This window comes from Meleagris gallopavo, chromosome 2 (genome assembly GCF_905368555.1).
Source record: "Meleagris gallopavo chromosome 2, MGAL_WU_HG_1.1, whole genome shotgun sequence".
Lineage (NCBI taxonomy): Eukaryota > Metazoa > Chordata > Aves > Galliformes > Phasianidae > Meleagris > Meleagris gallopavo.
In genome coordinates this window covers 47827700-47849470 of record NC_139405.1, presented here as the reverse complement: position 1 = coordinate 47849470, position 21771 = coordinate 47827700, and the positions used below count along the sequence as shown (strand labels likewise).

At 39.9% G+C, this 21771-nt stretch overlaps 1 protein-coding gene across 11 annotated transcripts in view; it reads right to left on the bottom strand.

The window, feature by feature from the left end:
• PLEKHG1 (pleckstrin homology and RhoGEF domain containing G1) overlaps positions 1–21771 on the bottom strand; it is a 125465-nt gene that overhangs the window by 36735 nt on the left and 66959 nt on the right. For 10 of the 11 annotated variants that reach the window (XM_085217026.1, XM_085217031.1, XM_085217027.1 and 7 more), the window contains one exon: positions 14368–14906. In XM_085217026.1, coding sequence (XP_085073152.1) covers positions 14368–14906 — 539 coding nt within the window. Of the gene's footprint in view, positions 1–14367; positions 14907–19404; positions 19537–21771 lie in introns of those variants that run through there. The other variant, XM_010707182.4, reaches the window with a different exon arrangement.

Sequence of the window (21771 nt, the reverse complement as noted above, 5' to 3'; positions counted from 1 at the left end):
GAGAGGAGTTTCTGATGTACTCCAGTAGCCTGGGCTGTCTATGCAATGCTCTCTCTACTTTGAGGAAAAGGCTGCAGGCCAGAAGGAAAACATGACACAAATTGGATCTTGTCTGTAGCATGCTACCTATAGCCACACTTAACCAAACCACAGCTGAAGTCAAGACAACACTGGACTGCTGCACAACAGAATAATTGTTGTAACTTGTACCATGCTGCCCATTACAGAGGTAATTATAGTCTGCAGCGCTGCCCCTTTTGCCTGATCATTCCTATTCCTTATAATTTACTTCATTTACAAACTCATCTGAACTGTACAGCAGCACTGTCTAAATGCATGGTAGGGGAGAAAAATAGTATACTGTCCACAACAGGTGGCCAAAGACTGAATGCCAGTCGAAGCAACTCACTGCAGCTCTTCAGCTCAATTACTGAAAGCACAGCTGCATTTTGCATTTTAACCTGCAAAATGAAGGTGCAGTTGTAAATAATACATACATAGCCTTCTTGATCTGGTTCCTTTGGCTATATCTGGCTAAGGACTCAGAAATTTAAATCAAACCTGTCTTCTTGCCATATCAAAACTTTCAAGATTTTTCATTAAAACATACGCTTTTTCAATATTACAGTCCCCTTATCAATATTACAATCCCCTTCAGTGATGGAAGAAGACAAGTCCATCATTTTAGTGCAGGTCTTAGAATGTGCACAGTGATTTACTTGGACTCATCTGAAGTAAAGCTTTTAATGCAGCCAAAATTCACACACTTCTGACTACTTTCTTCCATTCAGTTTGTCATCCATAGTCTGCCTCTTTATTCCTGTAAAGAGTCATACTGATCACATATCTTTAAGATATATTCATTTTGACTGAAATCATTCTTCTCTTCTATGAATGCAAATGCTTGCTCAGTTACCCTCCCAGACTTTGCCATTTTAAGCCCTCATCAGACAGCCTGACATGCTCCTACTTGGAAAAGCAGAAACTCTTACCTATCAAGATAATTACTGCCCTTAACCTCCTGCTTCAAGAGCTCCTCTGCCAGAGAAGCAGAAGCAGCTGTGCTTCAATAGATTGCCAGTATTGATTTAATGAAGAGAGGAGTAACTTTTCAAATGCTTTTTCATGTGTCTGAGAATTGAGTAACCATCAGCCAGTATCTCCATCTCGCATGAGAAATGCTACCATTATCTTAGGCTGTAGGCAGCACAATCATGCTGTTGCACAGTAGCCTAATACAGCTGAAGACTCACATTTTTCTAATAGGAATACTTTTAATTGTAGACACAGTTTGACAAAAAACAGCAACAACAAACAAAACTCACAACAAAAAGAACCAAAGCTTTATATAATTTCTGCTCCAGACATTGCCAGTAAATCAAACTTTAAAAAAAGAAAAAAAGAAATGCTTGCAATATCCTCTATATAGCTTCTCTACATGCAAAACTATAAATCAATAAAGAATGAAATTTCTGTGAGCATGTCTTTCCAACTTCTACTGTAAATGGAAAGTGCAGATTTTATTTATTTATAATATTCTATTTTTTAAGGACATCAGCAGCTTGAAAATCTTCACACTGACCAAAGCACGTACAGGTCCTGTGCCCCTCCTATTCCTCTTTCTCATTCCTTTTACATTCCCAGTACCTTGAACATAAATCTCCACTTGACAGTGCCAGTAGAGAAAGCCCTACCCCTGTGGGAAATTCAGCCCCTCCAGAGCTTGTCTGCAGGCCCTAACACAGCCACCTACATTCTGGCAGCGTCTTAACCCTGCTGTCGTGGGAGAAGGGTTAGGAGAATACGTGCCATTATTGATAGCCAGCAAGTCTCTGAAAACTCCCATGTTTTATACAATGTTTGTTTGTGATCTATTTCCTTTCCTATTTCCAGGCAGAGCAGCAGTCTCTGAAGTGGCAGGATGCTGCCTTGCTGACATCAGTCCTTGCTCCAAGCACCATGTGGATGGAGGTAGTGGAGGAAGCTGTCTAAGTTCACCTTTGTTTATGGCCAGCTTCATCTGTGCAGCCAGTTTGCACAGGCAGTTGGGCTCACAGCCTACAGATTACAGCAATAAAGCCAGCATCATGATCCAGTAAGATGATACCCACTGACTGCATGCAGAAAGGGCAAAGATTGATGGCAAGAGAGCACTCGTTAGAACACGATATGAAGAAATACTAAAAATAGAGAAGCACATTTCAGTTTTCTTTCCACTGTTTAACAGTGTAGAGTAACATGATCACAAGAGACTTTTCCACACATTTTCCACAGTTAGGGGTCTGCAGAATCCAGTACTTACATAGCACATGCATCAACTTAACTACCATCTACAGAATAATAGGAGAATAACTTTTTTCATGTAGTTGTTCTCAAGCAAGTGACAAATTTTCTACAATCAACATGGCTCCCTCACTCACCTTACATATACACATACAACACTGCCTCATTTACAGATACTAGGGACTAGAAATAATGACATCTTGTAAATCCTAGTGACTTCTTCATGCATGAAAAGCAACAGAAGGACCATATGTCAGCCAAAATTAGCAGCGAGGAATTTCTGAGTCCTGACTTGCACCTCTATAATATGCTCGTTCTTTGATTTAGATGTCATTGAGCAGTTGTGCCTGTGTAGAGCACAAGCATGCATGAGGCTGTATACAAAGTCTGAAAACTTCTAGAGCATATCAGTGTCAACAACACAGCAATCAGGAGATCTAGTTACGGGACCTCAAGGACAGACTGCTTTTCATGGATTTTGCCTTCTTAGTAGAAGTGAATTTTTGCTTGAATGAAATACAATCACAGTTTAGTAATGTTCCCCTGTTCAATTGCAGGTATTTCATGCCAAAATTTCCCACCCTAAAAAGACATCCTGGAAGGCAGGCTGTCAGTTAAATCAAAGTGTAATTTGATAGAGGTACACTAAAAGCACTCATACTACAAAACTGGGATTCATGGATCATGCACAGACAAGTCCTCTAAATCATACATCATCTGTAAAGATGATATGGGTAAGCCACTGGGAACAGAAACTCATATGTAATGCCACTTATATTCTTCAGCACACTAACTTACTGAAGTTGTAGCCCACTGATTAAAACTACGTTCCATGTTTATCTTCAGATATCAGCCAGTACCGACTGACAAATCACAGCTACAGGAATTTTGCCCAGAAGCTGGTACTGAGAATTGCAACTCAGACATACAGTAAGATGTAAATTCAGAGAACAGATGGAGATTATGAGATAATAATAAACACTATCAGTAATTAACTAACATGTCATTGAAGAGCAACGTGAGGGCCCCATCTAAATGGCTTCTTAAAGACAAGAGGAAACACAGAAGAAATAAACTACAGTAATGAGGACAACAAAATGAAAGCATTAACCAGCAATTAGGATGTCAAACACTTTGGGATCACTAGACAGATGAAGTAGGTACTCTACAAATTTCTATATATAGGGCTACAACTGAGGAATGACATCATCAGAATAAATCAGCAGTAGCACTCAATAACCTAGTGCTTTTTTTCAAAAGGTACCATCTAAAAATGTGCAATAATTAATAATTCTAATTTATATATATTAGCAAATCTCAAAGTTCTTCAGGATATTTACATTAATTCTCACAACAGGGCCTACTTAGCCTGACTATAACTTCATGAAGACAGAATCAAGCAATGAACAGAAATTTTGTAAGGCACATTTAGTCTTTGAAGGTCTGAGCCACCCAGGAAAGAAACCTGAATGCTGGTAGACTATTGTCCTGTTACACGAACTTCCCCCAGTTCATAAGGCAAATGAATGTTACCATTTTTAAGGAGACCTTGATATGCTTGCAAAATAAATGAGACATTCCAGAGGAAAAATGTTAATTTTAAAACACAAGAAAGGAAACTGCAACTGCTTGTTTTCCAAAGAATGAAAATGCAAAGCCAGCATATCAGAGAAAATGTGCACACATCCTAAACACACATTTATCCTAACCTTGTTAACAACGTATTTCCCAGACTTGGATGGATTTCATCAGTATCAAACAATTAAATGGAAGGTCATAGCAGTGAGTGGATTGCATCTGAAAATTTAAGACAGTATCTTACTTGCAAAACGGTCTTCTCATGAAACCACAACAAATTGCAGCTAGTGACCTTAGCGCATGGGACTGGTGAAAGGGAAAAGAGAGAGTGCTGTGTAGTTTGTTAAGATTTCACATTTAGAGAGTATGGATTAGTAGCAGAACACATTCTACTGACAAGTAATATATAATAATGATGGTATAACAAAAATATTTTGTCATATCCAATATTTTCATGGACCAGAAGAAAAATGGCAATAATCAATAATTAAGATTCCAGAAACTCTAGTCTGAGTGCAGATTCAGTAATTTGTTTCAATTTAAGATATCACTTCCAAATTTTGGAATTTCTTCACAGAAAGTCCAAACTTTCTGCAAAAAAGCATCATTTTATCAAAGCATTTAAATAAATACTGAAAACGATGTGGTTTAAGCAGTTTTAAGCAGTGCTTCCTCTCTTATGCCTCTCAGTTCTGACCTACTCCTCCCAGTTATGCTATGCACCCTCCTCAGACTTGCTTGCCCAGAGATGCTGTACCACTTTCCAGAGCTCCCCATCACTGATAGCGAGCAAATGGCAAGTGTAGGGCAGAAGTTAACTTTCTAAATTACAAAAGAGCTCTACTCATGCCACACAAGATAGCACAACCTCACGCTCCAGCCTTAGTATAGATATAAGAATGAAGTTTCACACTCAGAATCCTTTGCAGACCACCCGCACTCCTAAACTATGCATTCCCTATGTAAATACACCTTTTTCTTACCTTCCTCCAGCAAAAGGAAAACAATAGAATTCCCCAGAACAGGAAACTAACTTTCTCCATTTAACCTATTCTCATTTGCATTTCGAAATCAAGTAGGAGGCTACAGATAGTAGAGTCAAGCAATATACCCACTGCTGCAGGAAAAGGACTACAATAATAGTTGCAGGGGCTTTTCAGCAATTCTTCAGGTCACTGGCACAGCAGCAGATATCTCTGCTGCTCATCTTCCACCTAGAAGAAAAGATTGTCTATACAGACACTTATTATCGCAGCATAACTCACTCTTTTGCTCTGACCTCCAACAAACACAAAGTTGTAGCTATGCATTTCTTTCGTTGTGATGCACGTAATCCCAGCCATAAACTGAAGGCCTGTCCAAAATTTTCTACAGTCTCATTGTAAGGTAAGACCTGGATGCAAAGTTCAGATGCAGAAAACACAGAGCAATGCTGACATTTTATCTAGTGACTTTCAAATGCTCAGGAGTGTGCTGAATAAAGAACACCCGTGAATATTACTAATATTACTAGCAGAAATAAGACTGAGTTATGATAATGCAACCAAGAAAAAAAAAACCACATCCATATATTTAATTAAGGCTTTGCATACTTTGTATGATGTTAGTACACAAACAACTCCCTGTTCCAGTTACAATATAAGGAGCTCCATTTCACCAATGAAGTAGTTAGCTAGGTTACTTCTGGTTGTTCACAACTCCATGTTCCTGCTTTACAAATATCAAACATCTTTTTCTAAAGCCCCAAATCATTATCACATGCACAAAAAAACCAAGGTTTTGGGTTTGGTTTCCTTTTTGTGTTTTTTTTTTTTTTTTTCTTTTCAGGGTATGTATGATGACACAAACATAGCTGGCAAAATATTTTTGTTCAAGATCAGAAAAAAGTTTTTAGAAAAAAACTTTATCTAAATCTATTTAAGATATAAAAGTAAACAATTATTTGCTTACTTCCATCACATTAGGTTTCTTTAGGATGGCTCACGTTCAGGAAGCAAGAAGCCCACTGGGAAGACTGGATAGTCCTATTGCCTCAGACGAAAGAAGTCTGAGTAACTATTTCTCTAAGGTAGCCAGAACAGCTGTTTACATCTGGTTGGTAACAAACCCAGTGTTTCTACTACATATTTCTTCTTTCAACAGACTCCAATGGGGAAAAAAGGTCTTGATTTGCAAACAGCAAATTCAGAATCAAAACAAAACATAGAAGCTCTCCAATAAGCTGGATAAACATTACTGACTCAAAGAAGGCCTAGTAGATATGTTTCAAGATAGTCAAGCACAACTTAGTTTCTTTCAGCTACAAAATCTGAAACTTTCCTGGCTTTTAAGCCCCGCTGTCCCTGAGGAGGTCAATCAAAATTTGACACAGATCTTCCTTCATGGATAAAAGAGAAGCAGTGGGAAAGTTCACTGGCTCAGAAGAATATGAAATATTAATCACAGTTAAAAATATCACTGTCATTATCAGAATGTTTGTTTTGCAGGTAATTAAATTGCTCATCCAAATTTCTTATGGCATTAAGAACAAATTCCTAGTCAGAAAGAATAGCACAGGTGATAAGCAAAAATGAATCTGGATTTAAATTGAAGCCATAGCAAGACAAATTTCAAAGGAAAAAGAATCTAATTCTGAACATTACTGTTTTGCTTTAAATCTAAACTGGATGCCTTCATGAGCTCTGCAATCGATCTCACAAAGAAGGAGAGCCTTTCTCATAATCATCGTTCTATAGATGACAAAATTAAAGTAAACTGCTTAAAAATAATGCACCCATCGACTATTTTCTTCCTTTTGTGCTGGAAATTAAAGACAAACAGATGTGGTAAGATAGCAATCTTTGTCAGACAGACTAGACTTCCAAAACTGCAGTGCTTATGCATAAAACTGAATCACAGAATCAGCAAGTCTGGAAAAGACCTCTAAGATCAGCTAGTCCAATCACTCAAAATGCCACCAATATTCCCTAACTAAACCATGTCTTTTAGTACATCTAAATGTTTCTTGAACACCTCCAGGGATGGTGATCTCACCATCTCCCTGGGCAACCCATTCTAGTGGCTGACCACTCTTTTGGAGAAGAAATTATTTCTAAAATCTTAGAATCATAGAACTACCAACGTTGGAAAAGACCTCTAAGATCATCCAACCCAATAGTCCTCCTATCACCAATATTTCCTCCTAAACTATATTGCTTAGTACAATATCTAAATGTTTCTTCAACACCTCCAGGATCAGTGGTTCCACCACCTCCCTGGGCAGCCTGTTCCAGGGCCTGACCACTCTTTCAGAGAAGAATTATTTCCTATGTTCAATCTGAATCTCCCTTGGCACAACTTGAGGCCATTCTTTCTTATTCTATTGCTAGTTACGTGGGAGAAGAGGCCAACCTCCCTCACCACAACCCCCCTACAGGCAGTTGTAGAGAGTGATAAGGTCACATCCGAGCCTCCTCTTCTTCAGCTCCCTCAGCTACAGCAGCCATAGAAAAAGAGGTTTCAGTGAGAGTGTTTAAGTATAACATAGGAACAAACATTTGCAGTTTCATTAGTCACATCATGATTCCGACCTAAGAGGAATTAACTTTCTCTTAGTGCACAACAATGCAATGCACAAGCAGAAATGCTTTTACTGATACTACCAAGAAGTAGCACAGCACAGTCTTCAGAGCTGTGGGCTTAATTAATTGCCTAAAATGTAGGAAGAAACATACTCTAAATACAGAGACAGGAAACTTAGAACAATAAAATTTCGATAGTGACTTCCTCCCAGAAGAGCTTCCCTTAATCATTGGTGCCACAACACTGTCTGCGGCAAACATCAATATTAATCCTTGCCAGGCTTCTCCCTGTTACACAAAATGGACATAACTTTGTCAGACTTGCTCACCTTGAAGCTATTCCTTTCAGAAGCCTGCCTCCTTGCTGAGTTGCTTCAGGAGATATCAAAAAGAGCATTTTTTCAGAAAGAATCGAAAACACACTTTCCTGCTCACATTGAAAAGTTTTGGTGACTTTTCTACTCCGAGAAGCACCCGTAGGCTGACTAGCAGGGGCATGAAACATCCCCTTGCACCTGAAGGAGGTTCAGCAGCAGACTGAACCATAATAGAGATTTTGTTCAGAGAGCATGATTTTTGCCATTGTACAAACCTCCCCATAGTTGAAATTACATCGGGGTAAGGAGTGAAACCCCTCAAATTCATATTTTCACAATAGGAAATCTTTGCAATGGTCCTTTGTCTGTTTTAGTTCCATTTTCCCTAGATCTTAACCCACAACTGCCTTTGTACAATGCTACGAGACACATCTAGGTCTGCTCCTCTGAAGAAAGACAGGAAAAGATTGTTACAGTGTCTCAGAGAACCTCTGCAAATTTTGTGTCATAAAGAAGTATGCTATGTAGTTCCAGGACAAAGGAGACACAATAGAGTCCTACAGAAAGTTAAGAAGCAGAAACAGGAACAAAACTTGATGGACAGTAGGAGGTGGAGACTGAATGCCAGCATAATTTAGAAGGCAGAAAAATCAGGAATGGTGATGAAGTTGATGTCAGGAGAACAGAAAAAATGAGTGAAAAGCTGAGCTTTTCTTAGAGGAGAACTATGCTAGAACTGGCAAAAAGACTATGACAAGCTATTTCAGTGTGTCTTCAGACAAGGCAAGAGGACTGCGGGGAGAGATCTGGAGCCAGAAAAGACTGAGAACATTGAAAACAGAAAGATCAAAAAGTGATAAATCACATGAGGAAATGAGACAATATGGACTGACTGAGGACAGGAATGGGATCACAGAGAAAAGACTGATGACAGATGACTGAGAAGACTGCAGGCAGAAGACTGCAGAGGAGAATGGGATTATCTGAGTAAAAAGGCTTGATTGAGGAGTCTTCAGTTTAAAATAGAAAGTGGTTGGGGAGACGGGAAAAAAATTATGGAGAGGAGATAATAGGGAGAGAAGACAGAAGAGAGATTTCAACTGGTCTAGTAGGGATTGTTTAAAAATATGTCTCCGGTGAAAGGGTATTGAAACTCAACACATGCAAGAAGATTCCCATGCTGCAGATGCAGTTCAAGATTCCTGAAGCTTAACCACCATTTGTATCAGTTTTGTAATACACTGAGAAAGCTTCATTCTCCTCTAGTTACAGGTTTGAATAGATGCCAGCAATTTTTTAATAACATTATTTTAATGATATGAGTTCTTATATCAAATATCTGAGGTTCATGCAATGGACCCAGATGTCCTCAACAGGCTCATATCACCATGAAAGTAAATTAGTCATGCATAGCCATTTTTCTACAGCTAAAAGCATTGTACAGAGCATGAATATGGGCTTCCAACTTCTATGAACCAGAAGAACAGAATACTGACTTTTATTATAAACCTAGGGGAAGGTTTTTATTCAGGAAAAACAGAAATTGCTCGAGTAAGTGACTCTAAATGAAGTCTATGTTTACTCTAACTGAACTGCTATTTGAAAAAGTAAGACTGGATTCTGAAGAGGAGAAAGTCTGTGGGTTTCGCCCTGACCAGTACACCTGTCAGCATGACATAAGCAGGAAGCCAAAGTATCCAATTTCTCTTCCTAAACTTGCCTAAAACATGCTTCAAGCTGTACTAATTCAAAATTTTAATTACTCTTAACAGATCATCTGATAAAATAAACTAAACAATGGAAAAGTTTTGTCTATCCTTGTTAGAATGCTTGCCTGTGCAAGAATCACAGCAGCATTCCTGCAAACAATAATAATTCAACTTTTTCTCTAGATCACACACAAAATTGTTGTACTGGCTAGAAAAACAAGTGTTTTTAAGCATAGGGAGCCCAAACTATGTCTGTACAGCCTCCTCTTGCTCATTCTAAATCAATGAAATACTTCAGTAAAAAGAAAGCTGGAGAACCTCAGCTGATCACCGGCATCACATAGAGATCATATTAGCAATGTCTTATGAAGCTGATCTCTACATCAATTTGACAATTTGGCACTGTTAAGAACAAAAACCATCTGGATATTCAAAAGCAAAATTTAAATTTATGTCTTTTTAATTTACTTTAACAGTGGGTCAATGAAATCATCCAAAGGGATGAAATTTTATTTTCTCCCAGTCACTCCAGAGTCTTTATGTAGAGCATGCTTAACCCTATATGTTCTAAGGATTATGCAAGCTGAGAAGACACTTCCTAAAACACTATGCTGGGCTAACTCTTAATGAACTAACTTGGATTCTAGTACTATGCATCTTACCCTACATGCAATTTCATACAGTCTATGTTAATTAAACATTTGCGTACATATGTATATGACTAACCCTAGAAACCATTTTGGGCTTGTGAAGGACATGGAGGAAATTAGAGGTAGCCAGCAGGGATTCATCAAGGGGAAATCGTGTTTGACAATCCTGATATCCTTTTATGGAAAGACTGGCTTGGTAGATGAGGGGAGACCAATACTAATTGTCTACCTTGATTTCAAGAGGATTGTCAGCACCATCTCCCATTACATCCTTCACAGGCAAGCTGTTGATGCATGAGTAGACAGAGAGATGGATTGAAAATTGCATCCAGAGTGTCACGATCAAAAGCACAAAGTCTAGTTGGATGCCAGTAATTAGCACTATATCCCAGAGCTCAATACTTGGTCCAGCACATCTCATATGAGGAAAGGCTGAGACTATCCAGCCTAGAGTAAAGAAGACTTAGGGAAGGTCTCACCATCATATATAAATTCCTGCAGGAAGAGTGTAAAGAGGATAGAGACAGGCTCTTTTCAGTGGTGCCAAGTGTCAGGACAAGAGGAAATTGGAACAAACCAGAACACAAGTGATTCTCTCAGGATCAGGAAATACTTCTACGATGTGTAGGTGATGGAGCACTGGCACAGGCTGTCCAGAGAGTTTGTGGATTCTCTTCCTTAGAGATCTTCGGAAGCTACCTGGGTGTGGTCCTGGGCACCCTGTTCTGGCTGTGCCTGCTTGAGAAGGGTTTGGACCAGTTGGCCTCCAGATCTCTGCCAACCTCACGGAGTCTGATTCTGTGTAGCTGTGAGTTGACCCTTTCACAAATTAACATGGCTAGCATGATGGAGCTGCACTCTTTAATACTTTAACACTCTTCATATCTCTTTGCACAACATCACAATTGTTAATGTGTGTTCAAGAATTAAAAAAAATATCCAAAACAAATTCTGATCAGGTATCACAAACATGCTTTGCTCAACATGCTCAACAGAAATTTAGAGGGTAAATTCATAGACACAGAGTTTTAAAACCTTCTAAGTCCTAAAGCAAGAACACGTTTTGAAGTGCTGGAAACAAATAAGAACATGTTCCTGTTAAGTATTTTCCCATTGTCCGCAGAGAATGTAACATCAGCAAATCTCCGTTATTGAGGACAGAAAGCTTGTACCAACAGTTCTCAGCTAGGAACAGAGGGCAATTAAAATAGTACCTATTCACTTCTCCCTCTTTGTCCTCATGTCATCCTCAGTCTGTCTGACATTTTTTCAGTTGTTGTCTGTTTGTACTTGGGTTGTACTTGGATTGTCTTGTTTCTCCTTCCTCAATTCATTAAAAAAAAAAAGGGGGGGGGGGGGGGGAGGGAGGAGGGAAGGGGAACCCCATATTCCTCTCCTTACTATCTTACTATTATTTTAGATAGCATAAGCTGCTGTATTGCACCCTGCTCACCACCACTGGAGTGTTCCAGTTCTACCTAATTCATACTCCTCCCATCAGATTTCTCCTTCTTTGGTTTTCACTTATTTCTTCATATTGTTTCCCCTCTAATTATATACTCTCTCCACTTAGCACTGTTTCTTTTGTTTAGTCTTTTTTCCGACGTCTCCCACCTTCATATTCCCATACATGTGATGGGAAGTACATGTAATTCAACCTTCCCCCAGCTCCCCTTTTCTCATTCTCAACCCATTTCCTAACCAGCTGCCAAAATTTGACCCAAGTTTATCTGGAAAATAAGACAGATTGAGCTGCTTCCCTTCATCTTAGTTTGGCTCTGCACCAATCATCTGACTGCCAAACTAAATGGCCTCAAGTCATAGACGCCCAGATAATCAAATCCTCAAAGGCTACAGCACTCCTACAGATGTCTGTGGAGGCTCCCCACCCTTTTTACAGCCACCACCCTTGGATAGGTGAACCACTGCAATATTGCTAAGGTAACATGGGGAGAAAGGAATACTGAGAAATATTGACAAATGGGCCCCTCCATTACATGTTTCCAGTCACATCTCCCTCCCCTTAAACCAAGTGAAGAACATGCACAGGCTAAGGAAGCTGATTCCCCACACTTTTCACCATGTAGAAAAGAGCTCCTTTGAAGCCCTTGGATCCTGAACATTTAGTTAAAAAAAAAGTTGTGCTGCCAAGCACTCCATCTCTCAAATAGCTTTATAGTGCCACACGAATCTTTCAAGATTTTTTATTTATTAAATGCTGTAGAAAATACCCTTTGGCATTTCAAAGGTGAATACCTCAAGTTCTTTCATAACATCAAGAGCATTTGCCTCATTTAATCTATGTCTACTGTAGTTGTGCTTCAAACATTTCTAGCAAGCATTTTTTTGGCCTTCCTATTTCTAAACAGAAACTCTGTTTCAAGATTTTAATGATGGCTTCCTTTATCTCAAGTTACATAGTTTACTGCATAGGAAGAACGGTGGGGGTTACAGTTCCGAAAAACAGTGGGACCATGCCTGGGGATCAGTGACTGCACATAAATGTGAACTTGCTTCTGTAATACACACACAGCACTTAAGACTACCAAAATGAAAATCTAGCAATAATTACGCATGTGAAAATAACAGCAGATACAGAAACAAATAAAACCTTAAAGAGAAAGATTCCTTTGTGAGTCTTTGCAAGGGGAGGGGTGGGTGCACATGCAATAATTGAAAACTGCGTTTGTTAACAAAGCCTAAAAACCTTTTTCCTCCTCATTCTAGTCTTGATTAGGTAAGCAGAGGGCTGGGACTTGGCAGAAGTATCATCTTCACCTGAATAGTATTTTTGCTTTTGCAAATTAACTCATACATCTATATGAAGATATATATTCTACAAACAGTGCACACACTTCCAAAGAAATTCTTTGTGGGTGGTCATAACATACTTACATAGGCTAAGTATGTGGACTACAAACAATAGCCAAGGGACTTCACTGTCATCTTTAATAGCACAAAAGAACATGACTAATAGGCAATTTTGCAAGTTTGTGGATTGACCAGAACAATCCATAGGACTCATCCCTATTTTACCCTGTACTAGAAAGGGAGAATGAATGGTACTATTCAGCTGGGGGCTGGAGAAAAACTTCTTCACTGCTAATACATGTTACAGTCACCATCCATTCAAAACTGATATTAAAAAAAAACATTATTCCTTCATGTAACAGCCAAACAATAGGGTTATCCAGTAAAAGCACATGTCACATTCAATAATACAGGTCAAGGACTTGGAGCGAACAGACTGCAGCTGTGAGCAGCATAAAAGGGAGACAGGAAGGCAGGAAAGAACTTGCAGAACTAGAATATGGGGAGTGAGAGGGGAGAGCTGACCTGGGAAACTACAGGCCAGTGAACTTCACATTTGTACCTCGGAAGATCATGGCACAGATCCCCCTAGAAGAGATGTTAAGGCATATGCTAGACGAGGAGCTAGCTGAACAGAGAAAGTCAGCATGGCTTCACCATGGGTAGATCATGCCTGGCTAATCTGATGACATACTGTGATGGAGTGAAGGAACTAATGGACAAAAAAAGCCCAACATGGATTTGTGCAAAGCCTTTGATGTGTTTCCACACCACATCCTTATCTCTATATTGGAGAGATATTGATTTGAAGGCTGGACTAATAAGTGGATAAAGAATTGGTTGGAAGGACACAGCCAAAGGTGAGATGTTAGAAAACTTTTTTGGATGGTGAGGCACTGGCATAGGTTGCACAGAGAAGCTGTGGGTACTCCATCCTTGGAGGCATTCAAAGCCAGGTGGGATGGGGCCCTATGCAGTCTAACCTCAGGAGGGAAAGAAACCTTGTCCACATCAGGGGGTTAGAACTGATTCAATGATTCTATGAAAGGAAAAGTGAAATTCTTCAGCTAAAACCTTTAAAAGTGCAAACAAGCTGTCTGCTGTTTCTTTCTTGCTATATTTTCCAGCACACAGAGTTGGTTTTCTTTTTTGACTTTTTTTTTCTTTTTTTTTTTTTGTAGTAAATGTTACTGCAAAAAGTTTGTCACTACTCATTACTATCATCAACTGCAGGATGGTTATTTCTTCATGAACAAACAACAGCTTGAATTCATCTAATAAAATAAAAGCAATAAATAAACAAGAACAGTGATGTTACATATGGTAATCTATAAAAACCTTCATCTAGGTCACCAGCAAATCTCAATTCCATCGTAAGGTCTATTCATCCTAGTCTATTCAAAGAGTATAAAACGCAGCACTAAGGAACAGTTAACACAATTCTAATCAAGATTCCTACCTTCACAATGCTTTTCAGATCCTGCACATACATCCTCTCTGTCTCTAGGATCTCTTGGACAACTCTGTCTACGTAGAGGAGCTTGGGACTGGTGGGCTCTGTCACCAGGGACATTGCACAGTTTTTGCCTGCTCCTTTTGGTTCTGCCTTCCTTGGAGTGCTTAGCTTTTTTTCAAGGCTCTCCTCAGGATCCTCATGCTCTGCAGGGGTGTTCTTGCGTGGTTTGTTGCTGGAAAACCTTCTGGCTGGGACTAATTCTAACTTGATGGCTCCTGTTTCTTTCTCCTGGTTAAATAGGCCCAAGTGGCTGTTTGAAACTAATGTCATCCTGCTTCCAAAGGAACAGTGGCTGTCCCTGGAGGAAGCAGAGGAGGAAGTGGAGCTAAAGCTGACAGGACGGTCACTGTCTGACAGGTCCATGTCTTTTTTTTCACAGCAGCGGAAAGGTCTGCTCTCCTTGTGCAGATCTTCTCCTTTTGTCTTGGAGTCAAGGGCCTCCGTCACAGCTGGTAAAACATCTAGAGGTAAGTGGAAGTCATCTAAAAAAAATAAACAGAAAAAATTATTTTATCATTGTTACATATTAACCTCACAGTTGTCAACAGACATTTTTAAAGCTTTGCACACAAAACTGGGGCAAATTTATTTTTTCAAAAAAAGACAACCAGAATGATATGATTTGGGGATCGCTGTAGATCTAATGCTTTTTAGATAGTGGTGATATCCCTACTGCATACATCCAGAGTACTTCCAGTTCATGTATACGCCTCTGTCACATCCCTTCTTGATCTCATGTGCTATGGTGCTGGGCTTGGCATCAGCATGTGCATTCTCTCATGTTGAGCCTTGACAGAGATATGACTCAAATATTTTCTCTAAGGTTAAAAAACTCCATTGGGAAGAGATTTTTCTATCTCTAAGGTTGAGAGCTGACCATGGCTTGGAGGCTTTAGAAAACTCAAGGATTGTGTCAGGGATACCTAGCAGTATCTTCCATTTTAAATTCTGCAAGGCCAACACAGTCAAACAGAAACTAAAAGCATTTGTCATTTACCAGCACTGCAGCTTATACAGTAACAATAAAACCATAGTGATTTCCCAATGAAAATAACATAGCTTTTTTTAAAAAAAAATTAATTCCCACAGGAAACAGCACTGCCAAACACTACTGCCTTCCAGTAGGAATATAAGTTTTTCTGAATCTGTTCAACTCAAGCCAGAACATTACCCCCTTTTTAACTGACCAAAGCTGTTTTTCAAATCAATGCAATAACAAAATAAGATGTCTGTCTTCCTGTCAGCATATTGAATCTACTTTCTTTTTATCGACCATATGACCTGAAGGACATTTTCTGTGATGCAGTACAGATTTCTCTCTGACCAAGTTATGTGCAGTGCACCACGAGAATCTGCAAAAGCAGCTGCAGATAAATTGAACACCTGAAGGTTTCCTTTCAGCAAGAAGCATTCACCCAAAAACCATGTCTCAAATTCAAAGAAGTTTGGAATATCTGTTCTGTGACAAAAAAAGGGTGAAGATCGGAGCCCTTCTTTATGTCAGGTTCTTGCATATTTGCAGCACATAATCAGCACAGAATCAAATTTTCTAATTTTTCTCAAATTAACCAAATGAAGTAAAAGCTCCAAAATAAAATATAAAGCAAAAAATCTGGAAAATATTTAAAACTGAAGAATGCAGTGAAGTTCTCTTGTTTCAAAATGGGTATGGACAAAGGTGTTTGCCTTCCTACTTCTTGTGATAAGAAAGTATGCATTTTTGATAAGAATATATTTTTGCTATCAGCTTCAGATCATTTTTCAAGTTCAGTTAGAAAGCACAACATTACTGTGCAGATGTAAACCCCGATGAAAAATGCACAGGATAAATAAGATAACAGGGATACCCTTCAGCTAACTTATTCCAGAAGATTTTACTAAAATTACATGACAAAGAAACACCTGATTAGCCACATTTAGTGGGAAAACAAAGGGTTCCTGTTACATTCCATCGCTCCACGCTCCCTTTTTCTTCCTGTTTCTCTGATAGGCTGTCTGCCTCACAGATAACCTGAAGGCATTAATATGTAATATTTGCTCCGCAAATACTCTGAGGCTCATTAATACAAAATCCAAACAAAACACAGTCCAGGTCAATGAAATCGAAGCCAGAATAAAAGTAGCTTTTCACAAGACATACTTGTAGCCAGAAACATGGGGAGATTTTAACACACCTTAAAGAAAACAAACAAAACTTTACTTCTGTGTTTAATGGCAATGTCATTGCTTATTAAAAGTAACAACAACAAAGATTAGTTGTAGTAGTTGAACTGTGCTTGTTCAAACGCCTGCACTCCCACAGATCTCTAGCTCCTGCTGGATGTGGCTAATTAATTGCATACAACACATTTGACTCAAGTTCCTCCATTTTCATACGCATCATTATTCCTGTATGTTTATCTAACAATTCCTGCAAGCAAACTCTTTGGTAATTGAAAATATTGCTCTGCTTTGTCCCCAGGACTTCATCCTGCTCACCACCTTCAAAGTTCATTCGGCGTGACGTTCAACCAGGAAGCAGATTCCTGTCACCAGCTTCCAAGCCTTGTAACAAACACTGTGCACCCTGCTAACATCAACCAGAGCTGACAGATAAGTCCTGGCTCTGCCCAGCCATGAATTTCTATCTGAGCTACCTTTTTCAAAGCCACAGTCCTTCCAAATGACAAAAATTCTGAACATCTTCCAAGGTTTATCTTCAGAAGCCCCTCTGAGGCTAGGCAGCATGGTTGCTTGAATCAGGCATGGATATTTTAGATGATTTTTCCAGGCACAATTTCATCAGAAAACACAGAAACCAAACGCCATTTGTTGATGCAGCCCCATGCCCACCCTTCCTCCTTTTTTGCCAGGGTTTGGATTTAGCTTTTCACAGCTCTGATACAGTTTTAAAGTAAAATAACTTCACACTTCTGCAAATAGACTGAATTCTGCAACTTCCGGTTGGTAAAAAAAAAAAAATCATCTTTTTTGTTTGTTTGTTTGGGGGGGGGGGGAGTACAACCTCCCCCAAAATTTGTCTCGCCACAGTTAAGAAGGCTGCCCTCTGCTGACTGTTCCTTGGAGAACACTGCAACCTCTTACAAATTCCTCTCGGAAACAAAATTGTTTTTATAAAAAGCAAACTCATTTCTCAGATATATAAGGCTGCACAACCCCCATGCCTCCACTATCACCGATGTCACAGCATCAGCAGCAACTAGAGGCACCCAGCTGCTACCAGCATGCACAGCCAGAGGTACAGCAGCTCTCCCACCAGGAACAGGCTTGGAGCTTGTGCTCCCTGACCCACATCTGGCCGGGTCACTACGTTTTCGTTCGGCATTCTTTTGTTTACTGGACCCTTTCAAAGATGAGCCAAACTAACACTGAGAACTTTTGTGAATTGTGAATAACAGCATTAACTCAGTCTGGAGGGAAAAAAAAAATCTAAAATTTGCATACTTTAATTAAGGAATAACAGTGATGACTTGTTAGTTCAGCACTGAAAGGAGGATAATTGCATATTTGTCCATACTCACAAAGCAAAACGCTCTCCAAACAAGGTCGTTTCTTGTTTGAGCCTCTACATGAACCCAGCTAGCCCTCCCCCAGCCCCACAATTCTCCCCTCCCCCTCTACCCCCTGCACTCCATTGACAGACACACACACACAGTACATGCTGGCAGGATACAACCTCAGACTGCTTCCAAGCAAGAGACACAACTTGTGCTCATCCTACAGTGGTACAAGGACAAGAAACACCATGTTTCATCTCAACAGGCAACAGCAGTAGTGCTCCAACACTGAAGTGGCATGCAAAGAAACTCTCTTACCATATCTGTTTTTCAGCACATAGTCATAACCAGCTTCTCACTGAAGTGCATAAACTTCTTTTATCTCTTGCTTTTCTGTAATATATATCTCCTGCCTCTAACTACATTCGTAGTAATGATAAATGGCTTTCTATTATCTCTGCAGCCTTGGCTACTTGAGGACATTAGCATATGATGAGAGATAAAACAGTCTAAGTCAACTTTATATTTGAATACAAGCCCCATCTAAATATAGGTGTTTATTCTTTTGAGTTGTTTACTGTGTATGGCATTTTAAGAAACAGAGCACAGATAATAACTCACAAGTCAATTTATATTCATAATTAGTATCGTTGTTGCTTTTCTTCTGGCACGAAAAAGAGCACCAACGATATTATCTGCAAAGTCAACATTACCAAAAATTGCAGCTTCACATCCTCTGGAAGGTCAGCTAAATAAAAGTGATGAGACTACAAGAATCTTTTCCTGCATTTTCTTTGAAATATCTGCATTTCTCCAAGAAAGTATTTATATTGTAGATACAATAAAGCAGGACTGTTTATAGCAATTTCTACATTTAGTATTAAGTTCAGACACACACTGGGATTTAGAAACATTAACGTCATACAGCTGCCTGACCGAGAAAGTTTAAAATCCATTCACTGCAATAATCCCAACATCCCCACATCCTCTGCTTTGAACGCTACCCGAGTGAAGGTCTGCACATTATTAGTTCCTAAATATGAACTTCTAAATACGAACATGTCATTTCTAAAACTAATAACCTCTGTGAACAAAGCCACATTACACAGCTACAATATTTGCGGGACTGTATCTCTTGATACTATGAATTCAGCATTAACTGCCATGAACGATACGTTGCCAAATATTTTAACTGAACTTTGAGCAACAGAAATGACATTTATTAGCGACCTTACAACAAGGAAAAAACAGCCATCAACTGATGTGTCCCTGTCTGCTCAACCGCCCTCCCCACCACCACCATGCAACGCTGAAAGCAAAACAGCCTCTGTCAGAACCGAGCCCGCTAATGCCCGAGGACATTATTGCAAGGGAAAATCCTCTGCGACAGTATCTCACCACTGAGGAATGTCTCTGGCTCCCTGCACAGAGAACGAACAAGTCCTCTATTTCTCAGATCCTCTCAGAACAAACCACGACCTACCTGTGCAGCAGGGAGTAAATGCACGCTCTGCCTTCAGCTGTTCCCGAATTACATCACTTGGGCACTCAGGTAAAATGAGAAGCTCCTGCTAGTCCATACAGCTCCTTCGCCAGAAATATTGCATGAGTCAGCTTTTATCTATCAAAACCCTAAACACAAAGGCTGGGCAGAAACCTGATTCACAACTTTTTCACTGCCTTTTTCCCAGTGCACCGAGACTCCTCAGCATTGCTGAGAGCCTTAAATGAAACATTACATCATTCGACTCAGGGACAGGACAATGGGCATCGCTGTGGGTAACTTTAACATGCACACTTCACTGAGCGACACCCAGTAACTTCCATTTTTCCAGGCACAAAGCTGTAAAAATAGCGAAGAGAGACCATGCTTCCACAGCATTCCTTATGCTTTGACCCCTTGATTTGCTGACAACATTGATAAGCGTACAAAGCAAATAAATAACCTGCTGGTATTGTGAAATTTCTGTATTTATGTTAGAAACTCCCATGAACCTGCAACACTAATTAAAAGGGATCGTTCTGGATCCCATTCTGCCTTTACATAAACAGGAACAGGCTTCTGCAGTGTGTTTGCAAAACTTCAGTGCTACTTAAAGTGGAAAGACTTTCAGCAGAAAATGAGAAAGCAGAGCAACCAAGTGTTTTGTGCTAAATCACAATGAAGCATGGGAAAATAGAAAAGAATTCTGAATGGAAACAGTAAGAAGACAAACTGAAGGAAAAATGAAGAAATAGAGAAAAGGAAAAAAAAACAGATATAGAAAGAAGAAAATAACTGTAGAGGGAAGAAAGAAACAGAAATATGAGCAAGAGAGATGAAATACACAGAAGGAAGGTTTAACACAAAACCTTGCTTGCTGACTCCCTGATTGCAGGTCTCTCTGCAAACCCAGAGCAGCTTTGCTTTAGCACAGGCTGCCTCCAAGTCCTGTGGTCCAAGTCACTGCCTGAATCAATGGGCTGGACAACAAGAAGAAAACTACTGAGACAGAGAATAACTATTTGTGGGCACCTTAAAAGAGGGCTGGTTGTAGTTGCTGTTTACACAACAGTGGGGACAGTGACAACTCAGATCACATATAGCTTTCTTTATTCCTCTTAGAGAAATGCAGAGTGAGAAAGTAATGGCCTTTTCGGTCTAGGGACTCTTCTGGTCTATGGTGGGAGTGATGGCACTTTCTGGCTTGGAACTGGGAGGCAAAAGAAATCAAACCAGGTCCCAGCTGCTGGCTCACTTTCCAGCTGTGTTCTCACAGTTGTGTGTTCAAACCAAGCCCACAAAGAGATACCCTAATCCTAAAAATCATGTGTAAAATTCATTCCTTGTCCCCTTGTATGTGGCCTCGGCTTCATTTGGAGTTTTCCTAAAGAGCATACTCCTTGCTCAGCACCTTCCAGCAGGAAGCTGGGTGAAGAGAAAGGAAGTGAAGGTGGCCTTGAGGCCATTTACAGAGCCAGGAAATGCTTTGATCTGAACTTCAAGGCTGCCAGGGTGAAAGTCCCATTTACCGAGGCTTAAAGATCAGCAGTTTACAGCCTGTTGCTCCACAGCCATTTGAGGCCTTTGGGATAGCTCTCTCAATCAAGTATTTTCTCCTGTAATTTTGGAGTGTTTTCTAATATATGCATATTTACATTTAAAAATGTACATGCATACATACACTTGCCCAAGTCTTGCACGGCCTACACAGTATTTCAGACAGGGCAATCATGTATATACAAGTTTTGGGCACATTCAACAGGCATAGGAAGTCCAGCACTGGTTCCAGCATCCTCAGCTTATGCCCATATAGACCGCAGTGCCTGTGTACTCCATGAAATAATCTGAATGTGGCGAATTTGCTGTACATTTGCTGTGCGTCAGTGTTCATATAGAAATAGTCATCAGCTGAGAACTCACATCCCTTGACCTCTACTTCCTTCACACCTGGTACACACCTCACCTATGGAGCTTTTATCGCCCCTGTTGGAGGTTCTTTTGGGCAAATCCATAGGGCATCAACCAGAGGTAGTGCACTGTTTTGCTCCTTCTGTCAACTACTGTCCTATTACACACAAGCAATACTAGAAACAGAGCAAAAACACTTTGTCATTTAGCAATGACAAGTCCCCCACATTCAGAAGGCTTGAATCTAGCCCAGCAATGGACCGACTAAGAGGCAGCCAGTGACAGAGAGCTTTCCACATCTGCTTCATTGAGCTAGGTGCAAGCAAAAGCTGCAGTGATGCAGCATTAGCTTGAGCCACTGGTACAAATTTGGATGAACTTCCACAAGCGTTACTGCAGGTAACAGGGAGAGAGAAGAGAAGCAGAGGTCCTTACTCTGTTCTGCTTTGCTCCTTCATC